The 24,491-nt window shown below is 46.1% G+C and overlaps 1 protein-coding gene across 1 annotated transcript in view; it reads right to left on the reverse strand.

The window, feature by feature from the left end:
• Window positions 1-24,195, reverse strand: part of Tmem273 (transmembrane protein 273) — a 37,405-nt gene extending 13,210 nt beyond the window's left edge. Inside the window, exons 1-4 of the mRNA XM_026410841.2 lie at window positions 24,145-24,195; window positions 3,525-3,578; window positions 2,565-2,705; window positions 1,099-1,129 (exon numbers count right to left, since the gene is read on the reverse strand). Of these exons, the coding sequence (XP_026266626.1) occupies window positions 1,099-1,129; window positions 2,565-2,705; window positions 3,525-3,578; window positions 24,145-24,190 (272 nt within the window). The 5' untranslated portion in view covers window positions 24,191-24,195. The remainder of the gene's footprint in view (window positions 1-1,098; window positions 1,130-2,564; window positions 2,706-3,524; window positions 3,579-24,144) is intronic.
• Between the last annotated feature and the right edge of the window lie 296 nt (window positions 24,196-24,491).

Genomic DNA, 24,491 nt, shown 5'->3' on the forward strand with positions numbered 1-24,491 from the left:
AGTAGAAATTTCTTCTCTCCCCAACCCCTTCTCTCTGCACCTCCATATGAAGCATTTGCTTCTTCCCTAACGTTTGCTTCTTGGCCAAATGTTTACCATGGTACCCAAGGGAGCCTGCATGTGCCAAAGTTCCTTCTGCCTGTTTGACTTGCTCCTTCCACAGGCTGACTGAGGCTCGCCTACTCCCCCTACCTACTGCTTCCCAGCCAGCTGTGCACCCCTCTGCACCTCAAGCCACATGTGTGTAGCTCTGTCATGGTCCCTGCACCAGACAGAGGTCACCTCTAACTGCCTGTGTCCTCTGTCGGGCGAGGGAGCTTGTTTGCTCTCTTCTCATGCTCATTCATTTATTTGTTCAATTCATGCACGACTATCCACTAACCTAAGGCACTATCCTAAGGCACTATCCTAAGTGGCAGGGCCACAGATATGAAAAGGAAAACCCCACCCTCAAGTAGCTTGCATTTTAAGGACAACAAGCATCAGAAAGAGACAAGCTCATATTCCTATAATGTCAATTAGTAGAAAAGTTATAAAGAAAAATAAAGCCAGGTAGAACTGTGGAGGGGAGGTTTCTATTTAAAATGGGCCATCTGAAATGAAATGGTGACACTGAAGCATAGATGTGAAGGAAATGAGGGATGAGTCCTATGGCTATCTGGGGAAAAGAGTATTCCCATGTTAGAAAATAGTAAGTGCAAAGGCCCTGAGGTAGGACTGTCCATGGATTAAAGCAGAGTGGCCAGATACCAGCAAATAAGCTAAGAAATTTGGGGCAGACTCTATATCCTCCTTACCAGGTCAGGGCAGGGGCTGCCTACCTCATTCTGAGCATGGGAGATGCACTGGAGGGCTCTGAGCGCAGGGTGGGGCAGAATCTAATCCAGGGAGTACAAAAGCAAGCCCCAGCCCCTTTGCTACTGTATCCTGTGTCCCCTATTCTCATGATAACTGCCCACTGATCCAAAGCAGAGAGCAGGAGGAGGGGGGTATGGGGTGCATTCTAGTCCCCTAGAGAACCTGGTGGATAGCAGAGAGGGAGTGGCAAAGACAGAAGGGAAAGTGACCCCTCACTGACCGCCTCAGCATCGACCTTACCTCGAGGGTCTCTTCTTTCGCACGATGGTGTCTAAACAGAGAAAGCAGGGCATTAGGAAGGAGGTCCTGTGGCCCCTGGGGCAGCTCTCAGCCCCACAGTGCAGATGTGAGGGGCCAGAGCCAGACAACTTGGGCAGGGCTGAGAAGCCGGCTCCTGGGCTGGGTCACTGGCTGGGAAGTATGGGACAGAGTGTTTCCTGCCCTCTTCCCGCTAGGGATACGACCTCAGGGATAAGCTGGTGACCAACGGCGTCCTCGTGCACCTGGAAGCCCACGGCGCTGCACCTGGCCCCGACCACCCCTTTCCACATATTTTCACAGATCATAATTGAAGTTTCTAGAAACACAGTGAGGGTCCATCCTCCTCATCCTCAGAAATACCTCATGGAAAACTGCATCACCATCGTGTTAAGAGACTAACATGGCAGACAATATTTTGTGGGTGACACCTTGAGAGAAAGGGCTTGCACATCAAAGTTGCATTTCTCTGCCGAAAGTCAGAAGCTGACTGCTCCGCATCAGCTTAGGAGGCCCTTTCCTGAAGGTGCCACAGGACAGGGGCAGCAACACCATGGTTCACCCGAGCCCAGCTCTATGGGGACCATGAGGGACCGCTAGGCACCAGTCTGAGAAGGACTTGCCCAATTGGGTCCACCTAACAATGACCGCAGCACCTTCGACCACCCACTCATGCTTAGGACCACCTGATCCCCTGGGATCAATTTTATCTGATCACATCATTTGCATAAGAGGATAGAAATCTCTTTTTGAAGGCAATTGCCCATCTTCTTTCCACCTTTCTCCTGGAAAACTGGTTCTCAGGAATACCAAGAGCCACTGAAAAAAAGAAAAGTACAGAGAGAGAGACACCAAAGAGACAGAGAGACTGAGACACAAGAAGAAAGAGATAGAGACAGAAAGAGAGAGGCCATTGCAGTTTTTTGCCTGAAGCCTATGGGGTTCTGGGCTTGGGGTTTTTGTAGTTTCTCGGGCTGTTGTTATGGAATTGCCCTCACAGCCATGCTTCATGGTGGGTGGCCTCCCAGAACACTGTCAGCTACTTTTTGGATCAGGAATGTTTCCCCAGTGCCCAGGTGTTAAAGGTGTCCCCAGTTCACAGTGCTACTGGGAGAAGGTGAACCTTTAAAACCTGGGGCTTCATGGGAGGCCTTAGGTCTTGGAGGCCTCTCCAAGGAGATCATTAGATGGGGGCCTCTTCCCTCTCTTTCTCATCCTGGCCCTGAGATATAGGCACTTCTACCACCATGCACTACTGCTGTGACATACTGTGCCTCCACAGGCCCCAAAGCAAGAGGGCCCATCAATCATGGACTGAAACCTCCAAAACTGTGAGCCAGAATACACCTTTCCTCTGAAGTATTTTGTCACAGTAATGAAAAGCTGACTAATGCACTGTCCCTTCTCAGGCAGGGAAGAGCAGGGTCTGAGTGTCACAGGCCCCTTACCATTGCAGGCCGGGTGTACAGTCTTCAGGTCTGAAGAGTCGTCGTCTGTCAGGTGCTTCCTGATCAGGCAGATCTTCAGAGCCAGGAAGCTGAAGGATATGGCAAAGCCCAGAGCAGTCCCAATGATGGCGTATTTAAAATCTACAGCACAGGTAGGAATTGAACACAGGATTACTCATCACCCTGCAAAGCTCTTCTACAGCTCTGGTGAAGTCCAAAGTCATGCATCTGGACCTTCACATTCCACACTCAGACCTGCTGTGGCAGCCTCTTTTCCCCTCTCCTGAGAGCACATTAATTCTCTTCATTTCCCATCTCACTGGAAAACTTCAGCTATGGGAACAATTCTGACATTTCTAAGGTCATTCAAAGTCAGCCCTTGAGGTGACCAGTTCACCCCAGCCCTAGGTGGTGGGCAGCTAACCTTTGTGGTCTCCTGTAGCCCTTCCTCACTTATCCCTTCATTAACTGATTGATTAATTTATTGAGTGTGTTAGTCTGATGCTATGTGACAAGGCTGAAGGCAAATAAATCAGGTCCTGTCTTGTCTTTGAGGGACGTGGAATCAGCTGGAGCTCACCCTAATGCCACATGACAAAAGTGGGCTGGCCTGGGAGTCCTAGGAGTCAGGCAGATGCGGTTGTCTGGGGGATCCCAGCTACCACGTGGGGCACTGTGGGCGCTGGAGCTGAACATCAGGCACAGAGAGGAGACAAAGGTGCCCTTGATGTCTCATATCTCCTTTGAGGACAGGCTTGCAGGAGCTGGCCCCAGGATAAAGCTGTTGGCCACTCAGGCTGGCCTGCAGGTAAACACAGCCCAGTCCTATGTGCTGACCAGCAGGAAACTGATACCAGCAGCCCCCCACCTAACCTGCAAGGATGGCTAAAGGAAGTGCTTTTTGGAGGGTCTCTTTCTTGACTCTCATCTGCACCTAGAATAATCTGGGAGACCACCTACCAATTTCTTCCCCAGCAGACTTGTCCGTTGCCAGCACTTGAGCTCCTCCAACATCTGCAAAGAAAGAAAACCCAGATCCTGGTTGGAAAGCCAGAGGTTGACTGGAACAGAGCTGCTGAGATCAGCCACGGGGTCACGGGCCAAAACCACGTCCCCAACCACCCTCAGGAGCTCAGTGGACTTCTGATTGCCACAGAATCTTAGGATGTTTTAGGGATGCTAGCACCCCCTCCTCAAAACCCAGACCAGGGACAAGGTTCTGCAGAGTTCAGGCAAAACAGCAGCTTAACAGTTTATAAGACCCACATGCCAACCTTAGCCTGCCTCAAGGCTAGGAAACCCGGTCACTTTCACAGGCCCCTAGTTCAGGGAGTGGTCGAACTTTCAGTTCCCTAGTACATGGACTGAGCATCTCCTGCCCTGGCCCACTCCTCCTGCTTGGCCCCATCTGTTCCCCTCTACTCCCTTGCCTACTGTTAGTTCTGTGTCACTTTCCTGATGCTTCTTTGGGGCCCCATAGCCACCATGCATACCACCTCACTGACAATGCTGATATTTATTTAGGAACATTTACATAGCAGCACCCTGTGCCAGGCACCATCCTAAGAGTTTCTCAGCTATTAACCCATTGAATGCCTCTTTTTCTGGTCTTCCCCTTGGGCTGCATAGTACATAGCCAGCATTTGACCCAGCATCTGACACATCAGAGGTATCAATATATGACTGCTGAATGAGTTAATGAGTGAAAGTGATAGAACATGCTATGGGGTGTCTCATACTTCTAGCCAGGACTTGAAACCTTAAGACAGGAAGTCCTGCTCAAACAGGTCTGGTGGTGTCACAGACAGGCTGAGCAAGACTGTGAGACGTGGAGAGGAAGTTGTGTGTTCGTTGGCCGCTTACTTTGAGACAGATATGGGGTTGCAGAACAGGCACTCACAAATTTAATACAGCAATGGTTCTGTGAGATGGACACTGACTATTACCATTGAATGAATGAGGAGCCAAAGACTATAAGGACTTAATGTGCCCAACAGCTAATACAAAAAAGTAGCAGAGCCCTTTATTGTATCAGAGGAGGAAAGTAATGATAAAATACAGTACCCCCCATCCACAGGAATACCCTCCAAGATCCCCAGTGGATGCCTGAAACCACAGAGTACCAAACCATACAAACCTATGATAAAGTTTACAAATTACACACAGTAAGAGATTAGCTATAATAACTGATAATAAAGTAGAATAATTATAACAGGATACTATAAAAAGTTATTTAACATAAAAGAACTGCTTATTTTTGCCATTAATATTTTCAGGTAGCTTTTATCTATAGGTAAATAAAACCTCAGAAAGCAAAAATATAGATAAGGGGGGACGGTAGCATCCAAACCATCAAAAGTCCATGGCCAAATGGGCTTGGGCTGGGGACAAATGGTTAGGTCCCAGCCTCATTCAAGTTTCCAGGCAAAGGCAGAGGAGAAAGTGCCACAAGCCATTTCCCATGAAAGGAAAGAGGTGACTTGGGTGGGAAAGACCAGTTCTTCCCAGCTTAGCTTCAAGAGGATTTCACCTTATGACCCACGTGGCAAAGACCTTCTTCACCCCCAATGACGCCCAGCATTATGTGTAAGGTTGGACCTCCACAGAGCACAATCTTGTTCTGCACGTAATTGGTGGGAAAGGAATTGTTATGGTTTGGATGTGAGGTGTCCCCCAAAAGCTCACGTGTGAAACAATGCAAGAAGGTTCAGAGGAGAAATGATTGGGTTGTGAGAGTCTTAACCCAATCAGTGATTTAATCCCCTAATAGGGATTAACTGAGGGGAAACTGACTTAGTAGGGTGTGGCTGGAGGAGGTGAGAATTGAGGTGTGGCTTTGGGTATATACTTGTAGCTGACAAGTGGAGACTCTCTCTGCTTTGTGATCATCACGTGAGCCACTTCCCGCCCCCACACTCTCCTGCTCAGCCTCACCTGAGACCTGAGAAATGAAGCTGGCCTTCTATGGACTAAGACTTCTGAAACCGTGAGTCCTCAAATAAACATTTTTTTTTTTTTCCTGTACAATTGTGCTGGTCAGGTCCTTTAGTCACTGCAGCAAAAAAAAGCTGACTAAAACAGAAGTCATAGTAACGGGCTTCAGGATTTTCTAGAGACTCAACTTGGTGAGTGAATAAAACTTGGGAATTCTGAAAGAAAAGTTCCCAGCCTTGTTCTAATCACAGGCCCCTCTGGAAATGTACCAATTTCTCTCTTCAACAGAAGACAAGCATACACGCACCCCCACACAGCTGCACACAATGACCTTGATTTTGTCAGGCCTCTAAAGACCCCAATGAGCTTCATTATACTGTCTCTTTTTATTTCTTTAAGTGAACCCTGGGGCTCCAGCCAGCTTGAGAACTGTTCTGGAGCTGGGGCGAAACCCTGTGTTGGACAGAGCGGCTGGGATGGGCGTGGGGTTTCTGGGCTGACACCCTAAACTAGGAGCTGCGCAGGCTATGACCTTACCCTGGACCAGACACCACCTGATGCCTCTGCTTCTCTCTGGCTTTTCAGGGCAGAAGGTCCCTCTGGGGCAGCCACTCCTGTCCCTTCACATGTTAACATCTTTCCTGGTTCCCTCCTCTAGGACCTTCCCCTTGGTGACTGTGGCTCTCAGTAGGGAACATCCAGTCTGAAAACTTTATTCCAGCCTGAGATGAAATTTTGACAGAAAAAGAATTAAGGGCACAGATTAGAAAGCGTGTGAGAGCCACAGAGAGAAGTGTGCACAGAGAAACACAAGTCGACATGCAGGGGATCCACACAGAGGCTTTGCCTGGGCAGCTCCGACCACTGATGGAAGAGAGGAGAAAGCACTGTCCTGAACACGCGGCTCTCACTGCTCTTCCCCGCGTTCATGGCTGGCAGTCAGCTCAGCCCCGCACACGGGCAGCTCCTCAGGCTCCATCCTGTGTCCCCTCTCAGCCCTGAGGCTTGCCCTCTCCCTGGCCCTTTGGCCCTCTGGACTTCAGGCCCTCCTTCTCGTGTGGGCCTTAGGGGCTGAGTGAATGTCCTCTGTGGAGTTCGTTGCAGGGAGACACCTGGATGGTGGAGCTGTGCCCTCCAACATCCCTGTGATTCCTCCTAACCAGCCCAACCACCACTCGCCACTCGGCGGCAGCCTTTCCCCTCCTCAGGGAGGGAGATCCCTCAATGCAGCCCTCTGTCTGCACGCGGAGCTCTGACCTGCATTCTAGAGGGACTCTCTGGGTGAGGAGCTTGAGCGTACCTGCTTCTCTGCTTCCTGCCAGGGTCCTGAGTGGGGGCAGGGCCTCCTGGGCCACAGACCTCCCACCCCCGCAAGCCCCAAAGCTGATGTCCCCTGGCTCTACAAAGGAGCATGGATGATCCTAGCAGGGCTTGTCAGCACAGCCAAAGGATTCCAGAATGTTCTGCACCTTGTTCAGACCCGAGGAAAAGCCCACACGTAGAGAACCAGCAAGACCCTCACTGCATGTTCTCCGAGGGAATTCTATAGGCTCTCACATCAAAAGGAGGAGGGAGGGAGCTTAGTACCCAGAGGGTGGGCTCTCAGACCCAGGGGAGAGTCTAAGGGGACTAAGAAGGGCTGGTTGCATTAGGCTAGTGTCCCTGCTATGGGGGAGGGTGTGATGCAAGGACCTCCTAACCAGTAGACTTACTGGCCACATGTGGCTTGAACCCATCCACTTGCTGTCACCAGCCCTAGGAGATTAGCTGACACATCTCCTCGACGGTCCATACTAAACCAAGTGCCGGATTGGATTATGGCCCCTGCAGTTGCCTCTAGATGGGCCTGTTGAGATTCTGGAACTTTCAGGAGCCTTCCTTAGTCTACACCCATGTGTGGTCAGCTGGGGTCCTGAATACAGGTGCTCTTTTTCCCACTTGTATAAAAACACACCATGGACTCTTGATTCTGGAGTCTCTGCCTTCTGGCTGATGCCCCATTTGGACTTGATACTCTGCCCCTTCCTGCCCAGGTGGCAGGTTCCAGTCCCCTCTCTGCAGCCCCTCCAACTTCTGGCTTACTCTGCAAAGAGCTTCCAGGAAACAAGGAGCCTCCTGCAAAATTAAATTTTCCCAAAGCCTTTTGGCCTCCGAGAACACACTACTGCCTCCAGAGGAAGACAGCAGGGCTCTTCAAGAAAGCGGAGGTGAGCTGTGATGGAGGGAGCAGAAGGCATGGTGTGGCCTGGCCCAACTCAGTTGGAATCTGACACACCAAGGGCCCATCCCTGGCATCCAGACCTCTCTGTGCTGTCCACCTGTTGGGTCCACCCTGACTGGGGGACTGACAGTTTTTGCCACCCTTATTTGGGCAGAATCAGGCTGTGTGACTCCCAGTTGTAGGCTAGTGGGCGTTTGAGCACTCAGATGTCATTCTATAAGTATCTGAACTAAAAATAGAAAGAGGCTGCCCTGAGGGTTTGTCAATTGTTGCCTGCCTGTATTCATCTTGGAACTTAAATATTGCAGAATGGCTCCTAACTTTAGATCCCATGAATTCCAACCTCCTCAGCTAGAGGAAGGGGTTTCAAATGTCTAGAGCAGACATCCATTCTCTCTTCACGGAGTCTACACAAATAAACAAGGGAGCTAGAGGGTGCTGAGGGGAGATCCACGAGCAATCACAGACCCACATCCCCCATGAAGGAGCTCAAGTGTAGTGAAGGAAACAGGAGTCACACTCAAGAAAGACCCAGTGTGTCACAGTACATGCTCACACCTTCTTGCAAACCTTGATCTCCACCAGTGGAGGGAGTCTGAACAGGGTTTGGGGTGGTCCCACCTCCCCTGATTCTTTACCTGCTAGTGGCACTTGGTGTCTCTCTAGGGAATGACCTCCAGGTGATTCTTATGGGAAAGGCTCCTAGATGGACATGTGACCCATACTGGTCAATTAGTATATTTCTTACTCCTGTCAACAGGGATTGGTCAAGGGCTGGGGCAAGTGGCCCAATTCAAGGCCAGTAAGATTGAACTCTGGAATTTAGGGAGAAAATATTGAAACCCAGGAGTATTTTCTGGAATCGATTATTATAAGGCTAAAGGAAGCCTGAGGCTGCAGAGGGTAAAGCAGAGACAAAGTCCAAATGACAATTTTTGAGCTCCTGAATCTAGGTGTGCATGAACGACCTCTCTCTGAACTTTTCAGTTGCCTCAGTAAGGAAATGCCTTCTTTTTCTTAATTTTATCTGAGCTAACTAGCTGTCATCTGCAACCTGAAGAATCCTAATGAATGAAGTGACAGCCCTGATGCAGCATCATTAAAAATCAGGCTGGTGAGGCAGGGAAAGGAGTGGAGAATGCTGACCACAAATGAGGAGCCACATGGGGCAGCCTCAAATATACGTGATGAGATGGTATAAACAAAGCAACACAACCCTATGTGCCTCTGGGCCTTTGTACAAGTTGTCCTCATCAATGGGATACCTTCTTCTCCTTGTCCCTGTAGAAAGTTCTCATTTAACTTTCAAGATTTTGCACAAAAGCCACCTTCTCTAAAAATCCTCCGTTGGCCTCTCTTAGTACAGGATCACCCCTGACACCTTGTCATCCCTCTCTACACTGTTTGCTGGCCTAAGGTTGCTCTGAGGCATGGAGGACACCAACAACTCAGGGTGAACTGTTTCTCCCCAGGACCAGGATGACACAGGGGACCCTTTGGAACCTGGATTCTTTTCCTTGGGAAATGGGAAAAAGGTAAAAGGAAGAATCCTAAACTGACGGAGCAGTTACCCCAAAGCTACTGAACATTAAACCAGAAGTGGTTTGAAGTGATAAGATCAAGTATCTAGCACTGAGCAATACGGGGCCTCCGGATCCAAGCCAAGTTCAACCACAGAGAAACAGATCAAGACCTAGCATGCCCCTGTGACTCTGAGACCACGAGAGCTCCCGTGAACACCTCCATCTTCCCCAGCAAGCTATGAGTCTGCAGGGTCCAGGGTCTGGTGACACACAGCTGGCACTCAGAGCCGATGAGAAAGGTTCAGAAAGGGACTTCAACTTGCAGAGTCAAAGGGGACAGTTCAGCTAGGCTTCATGCCACTGGGCCTCACTTATCTCTCAACACCCTAGTGTATAAAAAGGGTCCCACCGGGATAGTTCTTTCCTCTCTGTCATTTGTCCTGTGTCTCTCTCCCTGCAAGGTCACCTTGGAGGTCAGAGCAGAACATGAAGCACAACTTTCTAATACAGCTGGTTTGGGTGGTGTGGGTTCTGGCAACCCCTTCCCTCCCTCAGAGCTCAGCAACACAAGCACTGCTTAGAAAAATAGGGCCAGCTGCTGGTCTTTCCAGCTCTCCATGAGTCTGTCTGGCAGTGAAGCACACCTGCACTGGATTCTGTGTCACTTCAGCCCTCTCCCCAGAAAAATGCCAGGGGACAGGTGAGCAGGCTGGTTCCGAGGGTCTCCCACTCCCACCGTCTGTGTGGCTTCCAGGGTCTAGAGCCTCATTTGATACCACCATGACTTGCAGAAACGTCAGACGCCCTGTCCTAAACCCAGAAACCACCTGAACTTGCTCCTCCTGGGTCACCTTCTTCCTGTCTCATCAGAGCTTGACTCCAGCAGCCAAACTTCAAGTAAACAGGACGTTTACACCCCCACCCCCACCCCATGGCTCTGTGTGCCCCATCCTTTCTCTGAAAGGACCTAGACTTGGGGCAGGAACCAAACCTGCCAGGCAGAGAGCTTCGTGGGTTGGAGCCAAAGGAAAACATAGGAGAGAGGGCCATGCAGAGAGAGCTGCAGGGCCTCGTGGGGGCCTGTGAATGACCCCTGGTTCCCACACGCAAGCAGTCAGAGCAACCTCCTGCCTCACAAACCTAGCTGAAGACGCACAACCCCCGGGAAGACAGGACTGAGTGATTAATACCACACCAAGGGTGTCCTTGCTAGCACGTGTAAGTCCACACACAGCAAATAGCCATCTGGGAGGGCCAAGGGGGACACTCCATGGTGTCAGAGAAGTTCCCAGGAGTATTATTGTTTAAATTATAGCCAAGTGGACCAGTAGGAGCTAATGAAGATAAGGCAGTGGAAAGGGTGGGTGATGGGATAGGGTTAGGTGTCTAGCAAAGGAAGAGGATAGGAATAAAAAACGAGGCTTGAGAGGGTGCCGAGGCCTTGCGAACTCAAGGAGGGGACTCAGCAGGGTGGAGGCAGCCAGCGCACTAATAAGATGCAGCCAGTTTTGTGGGCAAATAAGGGTCCTTGAACAAGCAGAGGAGAGAGACCCATGGCCAGCCTCCAGGGCCCACACCCACGCTGGCCACACCATGGGGCTAGGGCACTTGGCCTCCCTCATGTTATGCCTACTTCAAAGCCTCTATGTTCTTGCCCTTGAGCCACACTGCCCCGGGCATGGGTCAGCTGAGGCTGCCGGGGCTTTCCAGCGTCAGTGCTGGTGCAACCAGCCAGGACATGGCAGCCCTCGGCAGAAACAGGAAGCAGGAGGCCACAGAAGGCCACTGGGAAGATAGAGAGGCCGACGGGGCCGTGAAGCATGAGTGAGTGCCGGCTTCCAGAAATAGCACCGTAATTAAGAGGAGAACAATAATGGGGGGTGACCAGACAGTATCAAAACTTGTGCCCACTTTGTTTTTCCTGAGCAATCTTTGCTAATTAATTCTTAAAGATTCACACACTGGGATTAAAACACTCAGCTCACAGAAGCCAAACTGATCAATACCTCTTCAGGCTAATGGAGAGGCGGGAGGCCGGAGCCAGCTTGGGTCCAAGGTAGAACTAGGGGTACTTCAGGGGCCAGAGCTCTTGCAAAAGGGAGTCTCCTAGGGACCCCCCCAGGTCCATTCTGACCAGGAGGTGGTGACAAGTTAGCATGGGGACACTTGCCACACTTGGCAAGGGAGCTGCGGAAATCTCAAGAAGTGCTGGGAGAAAGGGGACCAGGAAGCGCTGTTCAGGGAAGGCCAGAGCAGAGGACCCACAGCCAGAACACTCCCCGTTTCCATTCTCACTGTGGAATGGGTTTGCTCCATGAGGGCTTGAAAACCTCCCTACAGCCCAGGGGAGGGGAGAGAGAGGGACATTGAAATCAAGAGATATATTCCAGGGAACTCTATTGGAAACAAGAGTCCCCATTCTGCCAGCTACTGCTTAGCCAATGGCCTTGGGCCAGACATGATATGGCTCCAAACTCAGTGACCCCCACAGAGTGTGGCTGGGTGGACTCCCTGGAGGTGTGTGTGTGAAAGAGAGAGAGAGAGACCAAAGTGAGGCACAGGTGTTAGCCATCCTTCCATTAGCAAGCTCGCCATTCACTTGAGACAGCGTCCTCTGCTTTTCTGGGGATCATGGGAGAGGAGGGGAACAGAGTGCTTCAGGAGGTGGCTCTGGAGTTATCAGGAAGGAGTGGCCCTTCCAGCCACAGCACAGGTCTCCACCATTCTGAGAGGTGGCTAAGCTGAACACTTCTAAAGCCAGCATAGTGCTAGCAAGATGCTGGGGTTTCAGATCCGCGCAGGCCTATTTTCAAGAGTGAATCTCAGGGCCTGCCTTTGCAGAGAGAGCAAGGGAGGCTGGAAGCCATGCGGAATAACTAATTAATGATGGTAAAGTATTGTGGAAGAGGAAAGCGTTGTATAACCGCTAAGTGGTGGGGTTATTATTATTCATGCAATATTCATACGGTGCTCTTCAGCCTCTGGGAAGCTTTGCTCTGAGTCCTGAGGGACCTGGCTGAGGGGAGTGTGTGCCCAGGGAGTGGGGCTGTGGGATGACAGCTGGCCTGGTGCACAGGAAGGAGCCATGACACTGCAGAGCGAACAGCAGCATGCAGAACTCCTTGGCAATACTGGAACCCCTTGGCAAAGCCAGGAAGGCCAAGCAGAGACATCTGCCTCCATTGACCAGGAGAGCCTCTTCAGTAAGCCCTGCTATGCACTGGGCACCTCCACTTTAGTGTCCTTTTAAAGGACACTCTTGACATTTGCAGAGACCAGGGCATGCCACCCAACGAGATATTTAAGCTATAAATCAAGTCCCTTAAACATCCCAGCACAGAGTGCCCCACTCAGGGCCCTTCCGTCTACTCCCCTGGGGTTCTTCTTCTGGAGCGGGAGGTTCAGCTCTGCCAAATGCTTCAACTTGTGCCAGGGTCTTATAGGTAGAGCAGGAAGAAACCAGGCTTGGCCCCTGTCACCTGGAGCTCCCCTGACCTCCAGAACTGGGGATGAGGCCTGCCCCAGTTGGACTCCCTGTGGAGTTCAATGCAACCACTGGATTTCCCCCAACCTCTGAGTCATGTCAAGTTTGCCCCACCAAAGAAGACCTCCAAGTGCAGGGAGGAAGGAAGCATGGCTACCTGAGTGTCTGGTCTGCTGGTGACTTCAATAAAAGCATTTCCTCTCTCCCTCTCTAGTCCCCAGAGCCACCACTAGCCTGGGGCCCCAACACGTGGCCTCCTGCTCCACTGGCCCTTGCTCACCTCTGAGCCTCATCCCTCACATGTCCCCAGCCTCAGAGGGGCTGTCCTCTCAACTTTATGTCTCAGGAGTGAATTCCAATCAGATTCCTTCCTGCACACAGTTCCTACAGATCAGCTTTCTGAAGCTGACATCGCACTTCATGGACTAATTAGCTCACAAACAAGTGCCAGTTACTGGACAGGTGCTGGAGCAGCAGCTCAGTAAGGCCAGATCCCTGCCCTAACCCAGGGGACAGTACAGCAGGAAAGCATCTCCATGGCTCTGCAGAGAGCAGCATGGATTCCATACAGAGGAAGCAGGTCTGTGAGGAGGGCTTGAGGTTGAACGGGAGCAGGATGGGTGTTCTGTGTGGCAGAGCCTGGGCTGGGGCTGGGAACCCTGTGGACGCAGCAAACACTTTGGTTACTGCTAACAACAGAGAAAAGCTACTAGAGGACTTCAGCTAGGAGGAGCGTAAACAGTTCACACTCCATAGGATTCATCCTCAGGAAGCCCTCCTGGACACATCAGTTTGGATCAGTTGCTTTTCCTCCATTTCCTGTGAGCCTCCCTCATCTCAGCAGTTAATACACTGCATTGCAACTGTCCTTCCCACAAACTGTCAACTCCTTACTATTTTTATGTCCCAGTCAAGTCTGGTGCAAACCAGTGTTTACTTTCTCAAAGAGAAAGCTCTGGATGTGTAAGTGTCCCAGTCTTCTGGGATAGCCTGTGGGCCCCGTTCCAAACCCTTCGCCTCTTCCCCTGGACAGCAACTTCTTGATAGTGTGGAAGTTCACAAGGCTTTGACCAGGTCCGTGAGGTGGGTGCAGCTGGGCTCCAGGCAGGAATTCCCAGGCTGCCCATCTGTTTTGTGCAGACAAGCAGGAGAGAGCCAGCCCAGTTTGTCTTACTGAGAACCATTAGCCGGTTACTTAATGGAATCAAGTTTAATAAAAGGAATGGTTCAGGCAGTGCTGGTGGATAAATGAGGGTCTGGGTGTGACACAGATGCTTACAGTGACTTTAAAGAAAAAAACACAGATGGTTTAATTTGGGAGCTAGTGGAAAAGTCTGTTGATGGTGTATCAGGCAGTCTGGCTCAGCCTTTTGGGCTCAGCCATTTGGGCTCAGCTGTCACTCTCTTAGGGGGCTGAGAACCCGGGGCTTTCCTAGCAGCCACTCTGCCTGTGTGGCTCCTCACTCTCTTACCTCATGGAATATTTCCTCCCCTTGAGGAGCCTCTAGGATCACAAATGTGTATCTACGGGATGTGTAATTGTTTAGGCCCCCTCCCCAAAGAGCATGACTCCAAATCATCCACCCTCCAAGGGCTTAGAAACCCATTTCAGACTTCCATTTCTGGGAAGATGAAATAGGCTTACTCTCCCCTATTCCTCTCACTAAATATAGCTAAAAACCCCTCCATACTATATTTATAAACAAATATAAGTAGAACCTAAAAGGTAGAAGAAGGCAGACTGGCTAGGGACCTTGGGATCCCAGAAATAACAGGAAAGTGAATTTATTTGAATTTGGTTTTGTCTATATCCCAGACGGGGTCAGGAAAGAGCTGCCAACCCAGATATGCAAAGGGTCATAGAGATAGAGACACACACACCCCCCTCAAAAAAAAAAAAAGGTCAGCCCTCACTAACCAGGACCAGGTGAGGGATGGCCTAGAAGGCCAAAACACTCTGATCAGACAGCAGAGAACACACCATGGCCCCACCCCCAACTCCACCTCCATTGATAAAGCCCAGGAGTGACCTAGGTTTCCATCCTCACTAGATGTAACAAGGAGCCACAACTGCCCCACAAGGGTGCTCCCACAGAGTCAAGGACTTCTGTCCCTAACAGATAGAAAAAAAAAAAGTTCCTACCCCCAGGTATGTCAGTGGAGACACATAGAGAACCTGGACTCCTGTCCCCACCTGGCGATGACTCACTCTCCTTGTAGAAGAAGACTACTAGTGGAGACTCGGGATACCCACCACTTCCCAGCAGTCAGGGGTCGCCCCACCCCACTGTCAGTGAAGAACATCTGGTGAGGAATAGTGGGTCACCCCTGTGCCTCCCAGCAAGGGCCTGGGGAGGAGCCTGGACTCCCACCTGACCCAACTGGGTCAGGAGCCTCACTGCCATTAGGCCCCAACAAAGGCCAGGAGAGGAGTCTGTACTTCTAACCATCGAACAGCAATGAGGAAATATTCCTTTTCTTCAACTAAAATGATGTCTGAGGATGGCTGTTACAACAGAAAATCTCAATCAGATTTAGTTTCCTAACATAATACCCCAAATGAAAACCAATTGTCAAAGAAAGAATCAGGAAACTATCTATTTGAAAGAAAAAAGATCATCAAAAGATACTAATGACAAAGTGACACAGATATCAAAGTTATCTGACAAGGATGTACCGTAGCTATTATAAAAATGTTTCCAAGAGCAATTATGAAAATGCTTGAAATAGGAAAACAGAAAGTCTCCGCAAAGAAATAGAAAACCTAATCAAACAAACAAAAAAAGATTAGAAGATATAGAGAACTGAATGAAATCTTAGAACTGAAATATAATAACTGAAATAAAAATTCAATCAATGGATGCTATAGCGGAATAAAGAGAACAAAAGAAAGAATCTGGGAACTTGAAGACTATCTATGTGTATCTCCAACCTGAGCAACTAAGAAAAATAGAATTTTAAAATACACAGAGCTTCAAGAACTTTGGGATTATAACAACCTAACATTCTGCCATGAAAGTCCTAGGACCAAAGAAAGAGAGGGGAATGGAAAGGATTTGAAGAGATAATGGCTGAAAACTTTCCAAACCTGGCAGAAGACACATAGAAATTTTAGAAGCTGACCAAACTCTAACAGGATAAACTCAAATAAAACCACACTAAGATATTTCACAGTCAAACTTATTAAAATGACAAACGAAATAAAATTCTTGAAAACAGTTTTAAAAACTACCTTATATATAGAAGGAGAAGAACTTGATTTAAAGATGGATTTCTCACTAGAAAATACAGAGACCAAAAGGAAGTGAAGGAAAAAAGGATGACCTTCCAAATCCCAGATCCAGTGAAAATGTCCTTCAGGAAAGAAGGAGAGAGCAAGACCTCCTCAGATAGAGAACACCCAGAAAGGTGGCCATCAGCAAGCCTAACCTGCAAGGATGGCTAAAGGGAGTTCTCCAAACATAAATGAAAAGATACAACAAGGAATTCTGGAAGTGAGAGAAAAACACAGGAAAGAGTAAAAATACGAGGAAATAAAATAGACTCTCATTCTCCTTTTAATGTTGTTAAATCATGCTTCATGCTTGAAGCTTAAAAAAATGATAATGCTATCTAACACAGTTCTCAAAGGTAAAGAAAATATTTAAGACAACGAAAAATGAGAGAAGGCAAAGGAACAAAGTGGCACAGTTTCTACATTTCACTGAACCGTCAAAATGACAGCAGTAGACTGTGGTGTTATGTGTACATAGTGTAAAACCTAGAGTGATCACTAGAAAAGCAATATACAGATAAACACACACACACACACACAGATCAAGACAACAAGTGCACTGGGCCAAGCCTCAAAAAATTTAAAAGAACTGAAATCATACAGATTGAATTCTTTGATCACAATGGAATCAACTTGAAACCAATAAAAGAAAGACGACGGCAAACTTGAAAGCTAATAATACCTCCAAATAATCCATGGTCAAAGAGGAAGTCCTGAGGAAATCCCAAGGACCCTTTTATTTATTAAGCAAATGAAAATAAAACATCAATTTTTGTGGAACATCACTAAAGCAGTCCTGAGAGGGAAATTTATGGCACTAAATGCTCTCATCTGAAAAGACTTAAATCACCCAACTAAGATGCCACTTTAAGAAATTAGGGAAAGAACAGCAATATAAACCTAGAACAAGCAGAAAAAAAGCAAATAATAAAGAAAGAGCAAAATCGATAAAATCCAGCAGAGAAAACCAGTGAAACAATTATTTTATCGGAAAAGATAATCAAATTGAAGAATTTCTGATAAGACTGACCAAAAAAAAAAAAAAAAAAAAGGAAAGAAGATGTCAGTTATCAATATCAGGAATGAAATGGGACTGATGTTCCAGATCCTGCGGACAGCAAAATAGCAACGATGATGACGATGACCATGACCATCGATGACTGAGGAATGCTGTCGACAAACTATTTACAAAACCTCAACGACTTAGAAAAATGGACCAATTTTTCAGAAAGTACTAATTACCAAGAGTGACCCAATATGAAACAGATACTTTAGGTAGCCCTATAATTATAAAGGAAATTGAATTCATAATTTAATAATTCCCCCCAAAAAACAGTTTGTAGGCCCAGACCATTTCAAGGGAGAATTCTAGAGAGAGCTTAAAGAATTATTAACAATTCTACACAATTCTTTCCAGAAAGGAGAACAGAGGGAAACACTTCCTAATTCATTTTTGAAACTAGCATTACCCTGCTATTCAGTCCATACAAAGACAATACAAAAAAGAAAAACACTAGTCAGTCTACTTCATGAATATAGTTACAAAAACCCTTAACAAATTATCCGCAAGCAGAATTCAGCAATCTAGGAAGCTGTGCACAGTGGCATGTGCCTGTAGTCTCAGCACTTGGGAGGCTGAGGTGGAAAGATGACTTGAGTCCTTGAGTTTGAGAATTCAGCAATATATTGAAAGAATTAAACATCATAACCAACTGGAGTTTTTCAGGATACCAAGCTGGTTGGATGTTTGAAAATCAATCTCCATCATCTACCACACAAACAGGTGAAAGAAGAAAAGTCACATCATCAGACAACACAGGAAACACATTTGACAAGATTCTACATTCATGATTAAAAAAACTCTCCAAAAAAAATAGAGGAAAACTTCTTCACATTTATGAAGACCATTTACCCTCCCCCCCCAAAAAAATATCTGCACCTAATTTAACGTGAGAAACAAAGTACTTTTCCAGTAAGATCAGGAACAAGGTGAGGGTATCTGCTGTCAGAGAATTCTTGCTCTGTAGAGAAATTTCCTCTGCTTACCTAAGGTCCCAGCCTCTTCCCTTACCTTCTGCTGACTTGCTAAGAGACCCCAGTGTATTCTCTTTCTTTTGTTATATTTGTGATGAAAACGAATGCACCAAGAATTCTTTTTCACTAACATCCTTGCACCACACAATTCTAAACCATCGTCTTGGCAGGAAATTGGAACAGGGGAAAAGCTGTCAGGAAAGATTTTTACAAAGATCTCAGGGACTAAGAGCCAAGGAATAAAGTGATGACTTTGACTTGTAAGATAAAAACGAATTTAATTCTCTTTACCCCGGCCTCTGCCATCTTTTCATTATAAATTAAGGCAGAAGAAAAAAACCTCTGCTCACTTCAATAACTCTGGCTCCTTCCATGAAGAATGTTTTAGGCCCTGGAACATAATTAAAGTGATATTGTACTTCTTTTATTATCATGATTATAATAATACATACATTTCAATGGATGCTTTCCAACAACATTGAAACAAAGACAGATGGCTGACATTCAGGTTGGAATTAGAGTCCAAAGGAATATTTTTATATGGCAGCTTTTTTAGAAGGGAGCTATAGACCTCTAATAAAATGCCTAGAAATTTTACTAGATATTTTCAATAGCTATTCTTAGGTCCATATTTTGGCAAAACTGAAAAATACTAATGGGTTAGTAGCAAACCATTTATTTAGAACTAGAACAACCATAATCTGAAACCTATTATTGTGTCCAGAGGACATCAGTCTTTGTCACACACCCTTTTTCTCCAGACTTGAACCCCGAGAATGACAGAATGAGCTATAGAATCTTCTACATGAGCTGTGGATCTTCTGGTAGGAATGTATAAACTGGATTTAATCATTAGAGAATATCAGGCAAACCCCCAATGAAGACAGTTCTCTGGAGGAGAAGAGGTTGACAGGAAACTATGTGTTTCAGAAAATATCACTGTCATGAAAGACACACACAGGCTAAAGAGATGTTCCAGACTACAGAAGGCTAAAGCAGCACGGTTACCCTGGGCAACACAGTCCCTATGTCTGTCCTGGAGGCATAGAAACTACCATTGAAAATATTGAAATTTGATCAGTACAAAAGTGTCTTGTCAATGTTAATTTCCTAAAGTGGGTGACTGCACGATGGTTATATAAGAGAATTTCTCTATTATTTTTTTTCTAATTTACACATAATATTTGTGCATCTTTATGGTATATGTATAATAATTTGATACATATATAGATGTATAATAATCAAATCAGGATAGTTAGCAATTCTATCTCGTCAAACACTTATTGTTTCCATGTGTTGGGAAACTTGGGGGCTCTGTAATTATAAAATAGGTCATAAATTGTTGTAGACTGCAGTTACCCTACTGTGCTATAGAACACCAGAATTCATTCCTCTCACCCGAATGTATTCTAGGAACTGTTGTCTAACTTCTCTCCTTCCTCTCCGCCCCCCTCACTCTTCTCAGTTCCCATTGGTCACTTTTCTACTCTCTTCTTCTATAAGATTGATTTTTTTAGCTCCCCAAAATGAGTGAAAACCTGCAGCATTTGTCTTTTTTCACCCAGCTTATTTCACTTAACACGAGGTCCTCCAGTTCCCTCCAGGTTGCCACACTCTTAAGAAATACACACAGAGAAAGAGAAACACAGGATAAAGCAAATAAGGTAAATTATTTACAATAGACAGATCATACGAGTATCTTTGTACATCTCTTATTCTTGCAACTTTTCTTATGGTTGAAATTAAAATTGGGGGGAAAAACAGTTTAAAAAGTCGTGTAAGTTTTTCATAATGGCACCTCTTTCCATTCTCAACAGAGAGGCAGTTTGGTGTTTCAATTAAAAATGTAGCTTTGGGCATCAGAATACCTGAGTTTGAAGCCAAGCTCTTCATACCTCAGTTTCCTCATCTGTCAAAATGGCCATGATTATAATAAGAACATCCTCCTTTTGTTCATGATAAATGAGTGAGTCCCACATGGAAGTTCTGGGAGGAGAAACAGAGCTGGGGTCAGCTGGGGTCAGCTCTCAGGAAGTGGGATTTTACCATGTTTTAGAGGAAAGAGCTCCACCATGGAGAGTAAGGTAAATTCAGAGCAGAGGCGATTCTAACAATGACAGACTGACTGCACATGATGGTGCACACCTGTAATCCCAGCAACTGAGCAGCCTGAGACAGGAGCATCGAAAGTGTGAGGCCATTCTTGTCAACCTAGCAAGACCCTATCTCAAAACAAAAAATACAAAAGGCTGGGATGTGGCTCAGTAGTAAATCACCATGGATTCAATCCCCAAACCTATTTTAAAAAAACCCACAGGAGGTAAACTTTCCTAGAAGTTAGCAAGATTAATAAACTATCATAAATAAAATGGCATGACCTTATTCAAATTTAGACAGGTATAAAAAGTGTCACAGAATGCAAAGCCCACAAACAGTTCAAACTTCTGTTAATTGGATAGAATAGAGGAAACATCCCAAAGCAGGAGAGAAAGGACAAATTATTAAGCAAGTGATATTAGGACAATTCTCGTTTCATGTACAAAAATCAATCTTAGATCTTTAAGCCATTTACAAAAATACATTTCAAATAAATGAAAGACCTAATCATAAAAAAAGAAATCATTTTAAGGTAAAAAAAAATATGTTTTAAAATGTTTTTTAGACAAGAGAGAAAAGGTAAACACACAAAAAAGGAAAGAACATTATCAGAGGACTGTGACTCCATTTCTAATATTCTGTTTCTTCCATGGTTGATTTAGCTACTTACCTTTAAATACATATGTCTTTTAAAACCCACAAAATTTTGATATTTATTAATTCAGGGTGTTGGCTTTATAAATGTTTGCTACATTAAGCTCTGTATTTTTAAAAAAAATTGTTTTGGAATATTAAACAAATTGTTTCAAAAACTCTAGCTACCCTGGGAGGAAAAAATAGTGTGCCTGAGTCCTCAAGCCCAGCTTACACCTGTAACCTTGGTATCTCAGGGTAACTGGATAGAGATTGCCCCCATGTACCCTCAAGCCTCCCAAGTACAGTTCACATCTACTTGGGTGACTTTGCAGTTCTTACTAGATACTCCACTAGGTATCTAGTAAGATTAAGGTAAAACCCAAATTTTTCTTAACTTGCTTTCAACAGACTTTTATTTTTTTTCTTTGTCAATATAAATTTATTTATTGGAAATTTGGAATACATAGATCATTATGAAAAATTTCAACACAGGGAAATTAAAATATGCCCCTTAATCTTACTTCCCGAAGAGAGTAAAGACTACTGGTAAACCACATGCTGTGTTTTCTCTAGGTAAGCAAACCCGTAAAACTTAACTACACCCACATAACTCTAGCTCTGTAATTACCACTGTGTCGCTCTTGTGTCTTTCATCTAATCATATTGGACACTGCAACATTAGAGGACTATTGATTTAGCCAGATTCCCACTGATGGCCAGTCATTTTTGGTTTTCACTATGGTTTCAGTCTACAACTACAGTCTACAAGTCCTAAATAACACCCAATAGAATATTTTGGGAACTTTTATCTTTTTCATTACAAAAAAAAAAAAAAAAACTCTTCAAATGGAATTCCTAGGTAAAAGGTTGTGATCAGCTTCCTTTTTGCAACATATGGTCAAAAAGCCTTCCCGTAAAGACCAGCTCAAATTAGTCGCCTAATATCCAGTAGTGTCACCACATGCAAGGCACTGTGCTGAGTGCTTTGAATGTGGTAACGAATTTAATTCTCTCAACAGCCCTATAAGAGAATAGGTAAGATCATTATCCCCAATTTTCAGATGAGAAAACTGAGCAGAGAGAGGATGAAAAACTTGCCTGATTTCTCTGAAGCCTGTCATATAGCAAGCAGAGCAAGTCTTGAGACTCGGGAAGTTCAGAACTAGCCTGTACTCCTGACCACTATCTCTCTCTACTCTGAAGGACCAGCAAGCAGAGATGCCTTGGACAAGACATTCAAACCCCATCCTTGAAACACAAGTAACAGTGGTACCTTTACAGAGAGGTGTCATGGGGACCAGATGATAAAATATAAATTTAGCAGAGTACTAGGCACATCAGAAACACTAGAAAATCTTAGATGTTGTGCTATTATTTTTTTAATTTGAGCATTTTAAAAGTTTATTGCCTGTAGTTCTTCAAGGAATTGCCTGTTTATAAAATTTGCACAGTTTTGAGTTTCTTAAATTCAAATTCCCTTCCTCCCCACACGACAGACTGGTTTGTCTATCTTCCTAGGTCAAAGAGCACTTAAAACTTCTGTTACCTTCTGTCACTTCACCGGAGCAGCCAAGCTCTGAGTCTGCTCCTCTGCACACCTTTAATTTCTGCTTTCTGGTTCCTGTCATCCTGCCGTTGCCGCTGTCAGGGACCTGAGAGATGTCTATCTGACATCCTAACTCCCAGAAGCCAACGTCTTTGTTATCCCTGCTTAGTTCAGGCTTCAGATGGAGTCCCCTGCCCTGGGAATAATTTTGTCCATGTCCAGGATGCATGCTACTGCCAGCAGATGGAAGTTTATATCTGGAGACAGCTTGCTTGCCTTTGAATGTTGTTCAATCCAAGTTCTGGGAAAGTTGATCTTTGTGTATGTCTGCTGCCTTTTAAAGAAATAATTGTTGATCTCAAAGGGGATTTTGCAAAGTAGCGTGTATCTCTGTGTCTCTGTTTATCTCCATCTATAAATGTTTTGAACCATCTCACTGAAATTCTGTCTCCACATCTCTGTGTTTCTTCCTTTCTGTCTACTTCTTTGATTTTATCTCTCTCACTTTCTATCTCACCCTACTTTTCTGTTAGCCTCTGCCTCTCCCCCTTCTTCCTTCTTTCAATGCACTGCATGGCAGGTGATTTTTAAAGACAAAGATAGTTCTGAATAACAGGTCCACTCTACTGCCTAATAATGATAGGGAATAGACAGATGCTCGTGGTGGGAACATGAGGTTAAGGGAATAATTCTACAAAATGGACCCGCTGTGCTGAACCCCACATGCCTTCTTTTCTAAGAAACAACTTACCAGCAGCCCTACCTAGCTTAAGTGGACAGGATATGTCACATTCCTCAGCAAACTACCTATTATCTGCAGAAGAAATGAAGATCCAAAATAATGTTGATAAGAAAAGCACAAGTTACCATATAGGCAGAGACTTTTGTGATCCTTTTCACAGACCAGATCCCAAAATTCGAAGAGATAAAGATAATTCCTCCTAGTCATAAAATATGTAAGAATTTAGGATTAAGAATCCAGTTAAAACTGGTCAGCAGAACCTGGGCCAAAGTGACCTAGAGTTGCTATGGCAGTGGAGACTTGAAAGTCTGATGTCATCCTGCTGCTAGTCAAAAGCCAAGAGGTGAACCTGGGTGGAACTGTCAGGAGACTTCTCTGGGATTCCCAATAAAACTGGTGTGCAGAAGAGCACTGTCCCACTCACCATCTCCCTTGAGAGTATCCCCTTTGCCCTTTTCCCATCCCTTCTAATAAGTTCATTGCCTATGACTCTAAGCAACATGTCTGAAATATTTCTGACTTCATCTCAAGAACAGGGGTTTGAAGGGTGGCCTTTGTGCTGCCTCAGTTTCCAAAAGGCCCAGATGTACGACCATAACACGATTCCCCCGCCAACCTACAGCAGCGTCCCCCTCTGTATGTTTTCTCTTTCTATGAAATCATCTTGACTGGGACTCATTCAAATTTAACATGATTGTCTGACAATCCCGAAAAGTAAACATTATTATTTCCCATTTCATTAGTGCAGAGACTAATAGTAGCAGAGTCTCAGAAGTCTCTTCTAGTTGGTCAACGGTGGAGTCACAGTTGAAACTGATTTTTCTAGATCCCAAGTCTGAAGCTCCTTCTGCCACATGACCTTTCCTTCTCCCTTAGCCCAGGAACTTTTGTAAGTTACAACTGAAAAGAAATAACACAGGGGACTGCTCCCTGCCGGGTCCGTCAGAAAACCCCTCTGTCCAGAGGGACACAGCCCTGGGTTAGGGATGGAGTCCTGATGGGCCGAGGGTCCCAGTTTCCTGTTCACTCACCACCTGCCCCCCAGCCAGAGAAGAACAATATCTACTCCCTTTAACGCTCTCCACTTACCCAGAAGGAAAAGGAAGGCTGTCAGCATGCTGACCCCCGAACTCATGCTGGCGCTCTGCTCCGGGCTCCTAGCAGGTCAGGCACAGGGAGCTGTGTGACCTGAGGCTCCAGGGGCAGGAGCCACGTCCCACGTGACTGACAAGGAAGGAAGCCACAGCCACAGCCGGGAGGCGGGTCAGTTCCTCTCAGCCTCCTCTGAAGGCAGCGGTTAGGGAAGCCCCTATCACCAGCCTCTGCCGAGCAGTGGAAGGGAGTGGGCATGTGATGAGAACTGCATTCGACAGTCTTCTGGGTCCTGCAGCCTCTGTGATCCACTGCCCACAGAGCCAGGGAACTGCACCATGGTT

This window comes from Urocitellus parryii, chromosome 5, assembly GCF_045843805.1.
Source record: "Urocitellus parryii isolate mUroPar1 chromosome 5, mUroPar1.hap1, whole genome shotgun sequence".
Taxonomy (NCBI): domain Eukaryota; kingdom Metazoa; phylum Chordata; class Mammalia; order Rodentia; family Sciuridae; genus Urocitellus; species Urocitellus parryii.